General features: G+C 54.8%; 4 protein-coding genes across 4 annotated transcripts; 3 read left to right on the plus strand and 1 right to left on the minus strand.

Moving 5' to 3' along the window:
• The first annotated feature begins 66 nt into the window (after window positions 1-66).
• On the plus strand, window positions 67-2,218 carry MONBRDRAFT_33583 (uncharacterized protein). Its single transcript, XM_001748131.1, has 8 exons — window positions 67-264; window positions 400-476; window positions 660-733; window positions 883-941; window positions 1,148-1,270; window positions 1,392-1,479; window positions 1,612-1,821; window positions 1,947-2,218. Exons 1-8 carry the CDS (start codon window positions 227-229, stop codon window positions 1,986-1,988), a joined length of 711 nt encoding a protein of 236 aa, XP_001748183.1. The 5' UTR covers window positions 67-226; the 3' UTR covers window positions 1,989-2,218.
• Window positions 2,219-2,990: 772 nt separating this feature from the next.
• On the plus strand, window positions 2,991-3,776 carry MONBRDRAFT_38196 (uncharacterized protein; the record flags this gene model as incomplete). Its single annotated transcript, XM_001748132.1, has 2 exons — window positions 2,991-3,078; window positions 3,303-3,776. 2 exons carry the CDS (start codon window positions 2,991-2,993, stop codon window positions 3,533-3,535), a joined length of 321 nt encoding a protein of 106 aa, XP_001748184.1. The 3' UTR covers window positions 3,536-3,776.
• Window positions 3,777-3,912: 136 nt separating this feature from the next.
• On the minus strand, window positions 3,913-7,900 carry MONBRDRAFT_33585 (uncharacterized protein). Its single transcript, XM_001748214.1, has 16 exons — window positions 7,724-7,900; window positions 7,523-7,615; window positions 7,335-7,422; window positions 7,119-7,182; window positions 6,945-7,006; window positions 6,728-6,863; window positions 6,459-6,589; window positions 6,268-6,366; window positions 6,107-6,172; window positions 5,793-5,963; window positions 5,524-5,702; window positions 5,304-5,407; window positions 5,012-5,097; window positions 4,753-4,983; window positions 4,560-4,710; window positions 3,913-4,449 (listed from the first exon to the last, which is right to left on the minus strand). Exons 5-16 carry the CDS (start codon window positions 6,978-6,980, stop codon window positions 4,058-4,060), a joined length of 1,782 nt encoding a protein of 593 aa, XP_001748266.1. The 5' UTR covers window positions 6,981-7,006; window positions 7,119-7,182; window positions 7,335-7,422; window positions 7,523-7,615; window positions 7,724-7,900; the 3' UTR covers window positions 3,913-4,057.
• Window positions 7,901-8,636: 736 nt separating this feature from the next.
• MONBRDRAFT_10449 (uncharacterized protein) lies at window positions 8,637-9,730 on the plus strand (the record flags this gene model as incomplete). The annotated part of the gene is made up of 2 exons (XM_001748133.1): window positions 8,637-9,108; window positions 9,309-9,730. 2 exons carry the CDS (start codon window positions 8,637-8,639, stop codon window positions 9,728-9,730), a joined length of 894 nt encoding a protein of 297 aa, XP_001748185.1.
• Between the last annotated feature and the right edge of the window lie 916 nt (window positions 9,731-10,646).

Consider the following 10,646-nt stretch of genomic DNA (forward strand, 5'->3'; position numbering starts at 1 on the left):
TTTTGAATGTACGGCTCTGGTTGTGGTGCTCTCTCACTCATGGTGCTCGGATGTGTCACTGGGTGCAGCCGTCGTGTGGTTTCTGCTTCTTCTCTGGGCGCACAGCAGTGGCAGGCTCGTTGGACCTGGACAGCGCATTTGCCACGCCTTGTGTGGCGCAGGTTTTTCCCCAGTCTTACTCGGCGTCGAATACGGACTTGACTCTGTCTACCACTTCAACAGCGCCATGACGTCGCGTTACAGCTTCAGTTTGACGACCTTTAGGTAGAATCTGCGCAGCGTCACCCTTTCTCGCTGGTGCTGGCCATGGAAGAAAAAAAAAACAACCGCACCCAGTTCAGTTCTGATGTTCCTCATCCCCCTTTCGACCGGTTGATGCCTGGCTGTTTGCCACTATAGCCCTTCGGGCAAGTTGGTGCAGATTGAGTATGCATTGCAGGCCGTGGCTTCGGGCAACACATCACTCGGCATTAAAGGTTTGTTGAGTGTGCAGGCCTCGTCCTCCTTCTTAGAGCGGTGCTTGAGAATCGTTGTTGTTGAGAAAAGAAGAGGCCAACTTTGTGGCCGGACTGGCCGCTTCGCCTGTGGGTGAATGGCGACAGCCGTGCCATCTACTTGACTGACCCTGCTCGCGTTGTGCTCTTGTGTTTGGTAACCAGCCATTGATGGCGCCGTCATTGCCACCGAGAAGAAGACCCCATCACACCTTGTCGACTCGGAGAGTTTCTTCAAGGTTGGTACCCCTGGCTTCCCGATTCACCAAGCAGATGCACCGCCGTCTGGGTTGCATGCTTGTTCTGGACTTGAGGTTAAACCACAATATTGCGTCTGCTCCTGAGGCGGGGGACGCGCTCAACTTATTCAATCGTCTTTGTCTTGTAGGTTGAGAAGTTGACCGAGACTGCTGGCATGGTTTACAGTGGCATGGGCCCGGACAAACGGTCGGTATCTTGGCACTGGTGGACTTTCTTGTGCTCCACTGTGTTGAACAGTCGTCAACCCGATCGTTTCTTGTGTTCAGTGTGCTTTCCTCTTGAAGCATGTGCCGCGTTTATTGGTCTTCCCGGTTTGGACCAACGGAACCTGTTCACCCCGCTCACGTTGGTTCCGCTGCTTTTGCATTTTGCTGTCGGGGCTTGTGCACCAGGGTGCTTCTGGCCAAGGCCCGCAAGCTTGCCCAGGCCTACTTTTTGACATACCGCGAGCACATTCCCGTGCGCCGTCTCGTGCAGCAAATTGCCCAAGTCATGCAAGAGTACACTCAAAAGGGGTCAGTTCCTTCTCCTTCTTTCTCTTGTTTCCTTCTCCTTCCTCCGCCATCCTTCTACAGCGTCATTCCATACCGTCTCACCGGATCTGCTTTGTGGCATGTGCTCATGTTCTGTGGACAGTGGCGTGCGTCCCTTTGGCGTCTCCCTCCTGGTGATTGGCCTGAATCCTGATGGCAAAACCACGGGCCTGTACCAAATTGACCCCTCGGTGCGTACCAAATTATGGCGGGCAATGTGGTGCTGCACGTTTGACACGGCCCCCATTCGATCCAGCTCCTCGTCCCTTGTACTCATCTTCTCTTTTTGTCGGGTATGTGTGGTGGTTCGCCGTGTTCGTCAGGGCTCTTACTTTGCCTGGAAGGCGGCTGCCATCGGCAAGAACATGGTCAATGCCAAAACCTTTTTGGAGAAGCGTTACAACGAGGAGCTCGAGCTGGAAGATGCCGTGCACACGGCCATCCTAACTCTCAAGGAAGGCTTTGAGGGTGTCATGACAGAGACCAACATTGAGATTGGCATCGTGAACAAGGACGGCTTCCGCCGCCTCGAGGTGAGTGTTTTGTATCGTGCTGGCTCGGGTTGTCTTGATTGATCAACGAGGCTGGCACCTGTTGCGCTGCCCCACTGACGGTTGTATGTGTGTGCGTGTGTGTGCGCGTGCGTATGGTTACCCAGCCAACCGAGGTCAAGGACTATCTGGCCGCCATTGCTGCATAAGGCTATTTTTTCTCTGCTGTGTGTTTGAGACCTCTTGCTTGTCCAAGACAAGACTGTGTTTCCCTGTCTCCGTCATGCCTTTCTCCCCTTATCAGTCCTAAGCCTTGCTTGTCGTTCTGCCAGCCTGGAGTTTTTGACCCTAACCGCCCTTGGCAGTTGCATCTTGGCTTGGGTCATGTTGTTGCTACTTGTCCATCTCTCTCTCTACGACAATTTAGAGACATTTGTCCGTCGACAGCCCACTGATTTCCTCATTCTGATTTTGCAACATGCAGTGCCCGATCCTGGAGCCTTGCGCACCCTTCAATCCGAGCATGTCCTTTCGGATGGTTTGCCCTTGGCCTCCCAACGGCTTTGCGCTTGCCGCTACCACATGAAAGTCATTGGTCACTGATCACCAAGAACACACACACACACACACACACACACACACACACACACACACACACACACACAAAGGCAAAAAGGTCAGGTAGCAAGAAGAATAAATTGATCGACAAAAATCTGGTTTAATTAATTGTCATTTCTTTTCTCTGCCCTGTTCATCGCAAAAGGTCTGTGTGTGTCTCTGATGAAACTCGTGTGTGTGTGTGTGTGTGTGTGTGTGAGTGAGTAGTTAGACCGACGAAACGGCAGCGCCGGCCAGTGGCGTGAGCGCTGTGAGAGGGTTGTCTTCAAAGGGGGAAATACGAGTTTGTTGGTGATCATGGGGGAGACAAGGTCGGAGTTGGACATTGGTCGATTCTGTCAAGTCTTGTGCCCTCCTGATCTTAAAGCAGGGCATGCGACGTTGATGGCTCCCTGGCGAGCGGCAGCGCCGAGGCCACCACGGTGTTCTGGGGCCTTTGCTCGCGTCTGCGCGTGTGCATTGATCTTTCCATCCAACATGTGACATTGTGGCCTCAACTGATGGGCTCACGCTTTTTTTTTCTTTTTTTTTGCGCCTGTTTGGCTTCTTACGTTGACAGAACAAGCATCATGAGCTTTTTTTTCCGACCCGCTATGCGCAACGCGCGCCAGATGAACGGCCCCATGCGCCGTGCCATGTCCACCTTTGAAGAGCAGGTCGCCGAGTCCAAGCAGCATGCTGGTGAGGCCTTTTTCTGTGTGAAGACTGGGACTTCTTGGGCCCCTACCCCTTCTTTTTTTTTTTGGTTGCATGGTCACTTCAAGGGCGGGGAGGGGTGACAGGCTGGTTGCGGGTCAGCATGTCGATGATATCGTGACATGAATGGGTCGCGGCGCCTCAAGCAGGCCTGGTTAGTTCGTGTATTGCTCCGACCATCTCATGTCTGCTCATGGCCGACCTTGCAGAGACCATCGGCACCTTCCGCAACGTGTCGTACCTTGGTATGGTGGCTTGCGTGATCATCGCCTACAAGTCGTTCTTCCTGGCCGAGCACGAGCACGCCCCCGAGTTCAAGCCCTGGTCTCACATGCGCAAGCGCGCCACCAAGTTCCCCTGGGGCGATGGTGATCACTCTCTCTTCCACAACCCCGAGGCCAACGCTCTCCCCAGCGGCTACGAAGAGGGTGCCCACCACTAACTTGCTTCTCGAAAGCGCTCCATGTATATTGGTGATGGCTCTTGCCTTTTCTTGTCCAATGGTTTGCTAGCGTTGTTGGGTCGAGGTGCCAGGTAATATAGCCCTGGCCTCGTACGCATCAGCAGCCAGGCTTGTTTCTGGTGCTGATCTGGGCCCTTCCCTGTTCCGTTTTTTTTTTACCACCCTGCTCATGGGCCATCATGCCCGCTCTACCCGTGTCGCGCCGGTGTTGGGCTTCAGCAAGCCGCACCGGCTCTTCCTTTCTTAATCAACCTTGTTTTGGCGTATCCAGCTCTTCATCTCTCCGGTTGAAGTCACGACCTTTAACCTTCATGTTGTCTTGACTCGATCAAATGATTACGGGGTGAGAGGAGGGTAAGGCACTCTGCTCAAATTTAACCAGGGGGTGCACAGAACCTTGCTCACAAAATGGGTCGGGCAACCACGGTTCATCGTCGTAATTATTGCAAAGGAAGAGGGGACACGGAAAGAGAATCAGGCTGTACTGTTAGTCGGAGAAGCTCAGGGGTAAATGACTGGTTCACCACCCATCAGATGGTGGCGGGCCACACGCAGGGCCTCATCAGGCTTGTCAAGGGCCAAATGGCAATGCACCAGCAAGCCGACGGCGTGGTTCAGAGTGGCTGGTGTGGTGATTTGGGCCATGGCCTTTTGTACGCACGTCAGCGCTGTCGTGTAGGCCTGTTGCCGGCAGTGAACGGCCGCCAGGCTAAGGAGAGCTTGGGCCGGGAACTCTGATTGGACAGTGTACGCTTGCTCCTGGCTGCCCGTCGCATGAGCAGCGGTGTCGCCACCGTCATCATCGTGCTCATCGGCAGCCAATTTCGTGGATTCCGCGTGCAACGCACCAAGCCTTTCCGGATCCACGTGTGCAAGAGCCTCCTCTAGCCGATCTGCGCCAGAGGACGACCAAGTTGAGCAAGGTCGGCGCAAGCGCCGAACCAAGTCACTCATTGCTGGGGTATATGGCGGGCGAGTGCGCGGGTCAAAACTTTCAACAAACCTGCTTGCGCTAGAGCTTGAGCCATGTAGAGATGGGCATGGGCTTTTACGGCGCTTGAAGCACCATCCGCCTCGAGCACTTGCCGACCATGTGACACGGCATCCATGTAGTTGCCAGCCTCCACTGCCACAAAGGCCAAGAGCATGTGGATCTATAACACACACGTGCCATCAAAATCCAGCGTAAGCAGGACGTGGATGAAATCGTTGCATGCATACCGAGGCACACACAGAGACAGAGACAGAGACAGAGACAGAGACAGAGACAGAGACAGAGACAGAGGCAGAGGCAGAGACAGAGACAGAGACAGAGACAGAGACAGAGACAGAGACAGAGACAGAGACAGAGACAGAGACAGAGACAGAGACAGAGACAGAGACAGAGATAAGAGACACACTCCCTCTCGCTCTATCTCTAGCTGCCCCTGCCTCATTTTGCTGGGTGTTACGAACATGGAGAATGAGTCGGGTCAGCTCGCCCGCATCCAAAGGCCCTTGTAGTGTGCCTAAAGTATACGCTGCCGGCATTTTCGGCTCATCTGCACGTAGTGCGAGTCAGGGCAAATGAGACCCGTGTGGTTCCATACTGACGTTGGTTCCCAAGGTCAACCACCTTTGCCCCGAACCAAGCATAGGCCCTATCACCTTGGACACCATGCTTCTTCCCCTTCCTGTTGCCTATCGCTTGTTCTGATACAACAGGGTAGCCATTGCACAGGCGAATAATCCCAACAACACAGCGCACCTTTGTTTGCCAAACTATTCTGGAGCTCAGTGGCCAGGTGCAGCGCCCAAGTGAGGTGGCTGGCGGCATTGTCTAGCGACAGCTCGTCTGATGCTTCAGCCAGACTAGGTGGCGTCAGCAGCCAGAGGCATGGTGGGCAGTAGACAGCGCAGGCCGCTTGATGAGGGGCACGGCAACGTTTGACGGACACTTCTGATGCCGGGCATGTGGGTCAACGTACCGTGCTGGCTCAAAAGGCTGGTGGAGGAGCTTGCGGTGATCAGCAGCACCCACCATTGTGTTACCCGTGGGCGCAGCCCTTGCACGTGTGGCCTCACAGCAGGCATGGATACAACATTCAGCCAACCGCACCCAGTGGTGAGGGGATGAGGCACGCCACGGCGTTACCATGGTAAAGCGCTGAGAGGGCGCCGTCATCGGCCAGGAGTGAGAAAAGGAACCAGAAGAATGGCCGGGCCTGGGTTGGGGAGCTGTGCCAAGGATACCCACCTCGTGAGCAGCCATATATTGATGCAGCTGGAAGAGGGCAAGTCCTTCGTTAAAAACGAGTTCAGCGCGATGGTCTTCGTGTGGTTGGAGAGGTGGGTTTGCTGCTTGCCGTTGCCGGTGCGCGTCCTGACTCTGTGCAAAATATAGGTGTGCCAACGAAGGCTTGCCCATCTGTGCCCCGGTTGACGATGTAGATGAGTCAAGCGGGCCAGGCATAACGCTGCTCTTCTTCTTTCATGACCATGCTTTCATGTGTGTCGTTGTGAGGGTTCGGGTGGGCCAGCCGTACAAGCACGGGCGCGTCATCACGCTACCTTGAGGTGGACACAACCCATGTTGTTGTAATACGTGATGCCAAGCTCATCAAGACGCGCCGCCTCCTATGCTCATCGTACAGAGCCACGGGCGCGTCGGCCGGTGAGGGGGCCATGGCGCTTGTGGGCGCTTCTAGACTGCTTGAGTAGTGAGCACGTACCAGATCTTTAACGGGCCACGAGTTGAGCAATTTGATGGCTTTGCGGCAATTGCCTCGCAGATATTCGTACGAGGCCCGCAAGACCAGGGCCGTGATGTTCTGCCGACGACGTGGGTATGAGAAAGACCGTGACGGTTCCACAAAAGGACACGATATGCCCGAGCTGTGCCAAGTGCGCCACGAATGTGTACCTTGGTCTGACTGTTCAGGGTTGCCTTGATCTCACGTTTACACGCTTTCATGTTGCGGGTCAAGAGGTGCAGGCGTGCGCGGAGCTGGGAGAGTTTGTTATGCAGTGCCTCCAAGTCCTGGTCCACAGTGCCTGGGTCACGAATGGATTGTGATGGTCGGTGGTGGGTGAGTGTCTATCAGCACATGTTGGCTAGCCATGTAGCGCACAAGGGCGCAATTGTACGGTGGCGGGCGTTGGATATCGGGGGTAAAGGCATGCGCTGCATACCCGTGGCAAGGTCAGTGCCCGCATCAGTTGTCTCGGGTCCAGAGGAGGTGTTGCCTTTGCTCGTCGCAGATTCATCACCGTCGTTGGGACGTAGTGCGGCTTCAAGTTGGGCCAGAGCCTGTCGTGCTTGTTCCGGCTAGTGCAAGCAGACATGGGGGTTTGGATGAGCAAGCCCATGGGCTCGGCAGCGATGGGCTTGAAGGATTTGCGCTCGTACCTGGCCCTGTTGAATGAGAATGTCGATCAAAAGCATCGCGCGCAGTGCAGTGGTTGTCTCGTCTACGGGTGCGACGCAGGTGCGTCAGATATTAGAATGTGTAGTCTGATGCAAGCGGGCATCAAGCGGCAGGACAAAAGGCGGGGGCGGGGGGGGACGGCTGGGCGCACACACCGGCGAGGCGGACGTCTGGGGCCACGGTAGCGAGGCGGGTCTGGGCTTGATCAAACCGCTTATGCTGGTGAAGAAAAAAGAGGACAGGTCGGGGTGAGCAGGACAGGAGGGGGGTTGCTTCGTGTGTCTTGAAAAAAAAAAAAAAAAAAAAAACCAAACAAACAACTAACAACAACAACAACAACGCAAAAGCACGGGTTTTGGGGGTCAGACTGACCCTTTGATGTAGTACGCTTTCGTTGTAGGCGATGAGGCCACGGAGATCGCGCAAGTCCTTGCCTGTCTCCGACTCGGCGGCTTGAGCCTACGACGTTGTAGCACAGGTAAGAAGAAGTTGTGCAAGAAGCAAGGAGGTCCACCCCAAAAGTGGGCGTGGATGAGGCAGCCTGTGCGGGATGGGGGACCTTAGTATCCAGATCTTTAAGGGCCTCGATCAGTTTAGTATCATCGCCTTGCGGGTTGCGCGCAAAGGCAGCGACGGCTCGGTTGAGCTCAAGCTAAATGGGGAGGGCCAAGTCGATACACAAGGGCCAGGGTGAGAGAGCAGGGGTATGATGGCAGTTGCAGCAACGGCGTTCAGGGGTTTGGGGGTCGTTCTGAAGAACCTTGAGAAGTTGCACGGGTTTGCCCTTGTAAGCTTGCTCGAGTTGCTCGGTGAGCTTGAGGCAGCGGTCATATTCGTGCTTTTCAAAGGCCTCGTGCGCCTGTGCAGCAATGAGCTGAGCATTGTCCTCCTCCGATGCCATGTTGGCGGTCGAGGCGGCGAGGGGTTGCACTTGCGCCTGTTCAAGCGGAAAGGCGGCGAACGAGATGCGTGTGGTGAGTGCATTGAAAGGAAGCGAAGTCGATCAACACAGAAGGAACAAGGTGGAAGCGCTTGGAGGGTCGCTGGATTGGGGACCCTCGGCTGTTTCGGTCAAGCTCAGAAGAAGAACGGGAAAAAGGAGCCAGAGGCGAAGAAGACGAAATCCTCAAACGTTGAGACAGCGAAAAGGACGCCACATGACCAAGGATTCCCTGTGCCCATATCATCCCGTCTCAAAGAGGCATGTTACCCCACAGCCGGCGAGACGGGAGCTGGTGCCAGTGCGATGTGTCGTCTGCTGCGCCCTGAACGGCTCGCTCGCGGCGGCGATGGTTGACAACACCTGTTGATGACAAAATTCGAAACTGAAAGAGCGAGGGAGAGAGAGAGAGAGAGAAAAGCGAGAAGAGAGAGAAGAGAGACGAGACGAGAGAGAGAGAAAGAGAGAGAGAGAGAGATCAAGAGAGATCAAGAGAGATCAAGAGAGAGAGAGACGAGAGAGAAGAGAGAGACGAGAGAGAGATCAAGAGATCGAGATAATGTATCCAGAGATCAAGAGAGATCAAGAGAGAGAGGGAGAGAATTGGTTTGGTCAGACTCTTTCTGAAAGAGAGAAGAGAGATCCAGAAGAGACTCACATTTGTCAGACGTTTTCAGGGTTCTGATTTTAGTGACTGACGTCGTCGCTGGCGAGGTGAGCTGGTCTTGACTGGATGGTGCTTTGCTTTGCGTGCTTTTGCGTGCCGTTGGGTGCCGTTGGGTGCCTTTGGGTGCCTTTGGGTTTGGTTGCGCCATGCATCTTTGCCAATGTCTCACGTGAATGCGTTTTTGATTCGAGTAGCACGGAGCGCCTCATCCATCTTCGGCCCAGAGTTGTCTCAAGTATCCCGATCATGTCGGCGCCCGAGCTGATTGATACGCTGGGGTCGGTGACGCACAATGCCGACGGCACCCTCCGACAAAATCGGACCGCAACGTACATTGTCCACTTCCTCTCGGCTGTGGTCCTGGGGGTTGGCGTTTTGATCTTTCAGCCCAGCGCTTGGACGACTGTGTTAGTGGGCCTGCTCATTGCCTACCACCTCAACATTGGTCGCGTCTTGCTGATCAGCGAGCATCAGCACAAGTTCAAGTACTTGCCCAACGGCCACGTCTATGCCAATGGCCTGACACTGGTTCTCCTCGGTTTGTGTTGTACCCTGCATGTTCAGACGCCCACCCACGCTTTGCGCACTCTTGTCGGCTGCGATGGCCAAGGCACAGCTGTGCCAGACACTTGGTGCTCCACGACAAATACTTGGCTTGCCTCGTTTTTTTTTTTTTTTTTTTTTTTTTTGTTTTCTGACCCCTGTTGCTCACCCGATCTGTTGCTTCGCCCCGTACAGGTGCACTGCAGGCAGTGCGACTGCGTATGACCAACCTGCTCTTCTCCCATCTAACCGTTGGCCTCTGGTTCTTGGATGCAGCCGAGGTGTTGGCCATTGCTGCGTGGGCGTTCTATCTCCTTGTGCGTGGACGCAGCGCACGCTTTCGAATTCAGTTTCTTGGTCGGCTACAAGTTCTCTCCATGACGGCGCTGGGCCTAGCCTTTTTGTACAAACACCTGACGCGCCGTCATGTCTTTGTCCACATTCGCCACGATTGGCGGCTTCTCTATCTGGGCTTGGCCCAACTCAGTCAAGCTGGACTCTTGGCCCTGCACTCTCATCTTCCCGCCTGGATCCTCGAGGCCGCTGCCCTTCTTTCCCACGCCCTGACCATCGTCTGCGTCGGTCACGAACGCCTCCGTGCCTGGGATGGCAACTAGCCTTGACCCTGCCAGCTGCGGGCCGGCTCCCGCACGCTTCCCCTTCAACCATTCTCTTTGAGAAAGACTCGAGGCCTGATTGCATGCTGCTGGTTCGGCATCTGCATCGACATCAATCTACTCGCCTTGCCTGGACTGGTTTCAGCCACTTTGACTCTGGTTTTGCACTTGAAGTGCATGTCCTCCCTGCTTCCTCCGATCGGTCCGCGTCGGAGACCAGGACAACATGGGCAGATAAGATAGAGAGTTGGTGAGACAGCGTGACATACGGGTCAGAGGGGCTAGAAAAACAGACAATTCAGACTCACAAAAGGGACACACGAACAGACAGAGACAGACAGAGCAAGAGAGCAAGAGAAAGAGAGGGAAGCAGAGAAATGGGTGCCAGACCAAGAGGCACGTGGTCTTGCAACCAAATTTACAGACAGAGAGACAGAGAGACAGAGAGACAGACAGGCAGGCAGACAGACACAGACACAGACACAGACACAGGCACAGTCCAGTCCAAGTTGGGCAGTTGGGCAGCCAGACGCAGGCATCGTCGACATGAGCTCACAGGATAGGCCTGCTGTCTGTCGCGTGCCACAACCGCTCAAATTCCCCCCAAACCCAAATATTATCTTCACAAACCTGAATTTCAAATACAAAAAACAACAAAGATGACATTAATAAATCTTCAATATCTCAAAGCATCACGCATATAAGTGTAGAAAGAGATACAGTTTCTAAAGATATACCGACACTAACCACGAATTGTCAGCCTTTTTTCACGGCGAGCGTCTCGCAGGTGCCGTCTGCTCCGGCGTTGGCCATCGCGCTGTTGGCTTCATCCGCTGGACTTGCTGGCTCTATACCGCACGTTGGTGGAGGGCTGCCTCGGCGGGGGGGGGGGGGGGGGGGGGGGGGGGGGGGGGGG

The sequence above is a fragment of the Monosiga brevicollis genome, genomic scaffold (genome assembly GCF_000002865.3).
Source record: "Monosiga brevicollis MX1 MONBRscaffold_21 genomic scaffold, whole genome shotgun sequence".
Taxonomy (NCBI): domain Eukaryota; class Choanoflagellata; order Craspedida; family Salpingoecidae; genus Monosiga; species Monosiga brevicollis.

Bases quoted from the DNA above. Each gene is read 5' to 3' on its own strand.
- MONBRDRAFT_33583 (XM_001748131.1), top strand. From the start codon at position 227: ATGACGTCGCGTTACAGCTTCAGTTTGACGACCTTTAG. The intron at 477-659 runs GTTTGTTGAGTG...TTTGGTAACCAG, and splicing joins CACATCACTCGGCATTAAAG to CCATTGATGGCGCCGTCATT. The intron at 1,480-1,611 runs GTGCGTACCAAA...CGTGTTCGTCAG, and splicing joins TGTACCAAATTGACCCCTCG to GGCTCTTACTTTGCCTGGAA.
- MONBRDRAFT_33585 (XM_001748214.1), bottom strand. From the start codon at position 6,980: ATGCTTTTGATCGACATTCTCATTCAACAGGGCCAG. The intron at 6,864-6,944 runs GTACGAGCGCAA...TGCTTGCACTAG, and splicing joins TTCTCATTCAACAGGGCCAG to CCGGAACAAGCACGACAGGC. The intron at 4,450-4,559 runs GTTTGTTGAAAG...CCTCTGGCGCAG, and splicing joins TCAAGCTCTAGCGCAAGCAG to ATCGGCTAGAGGAGGCTCTT.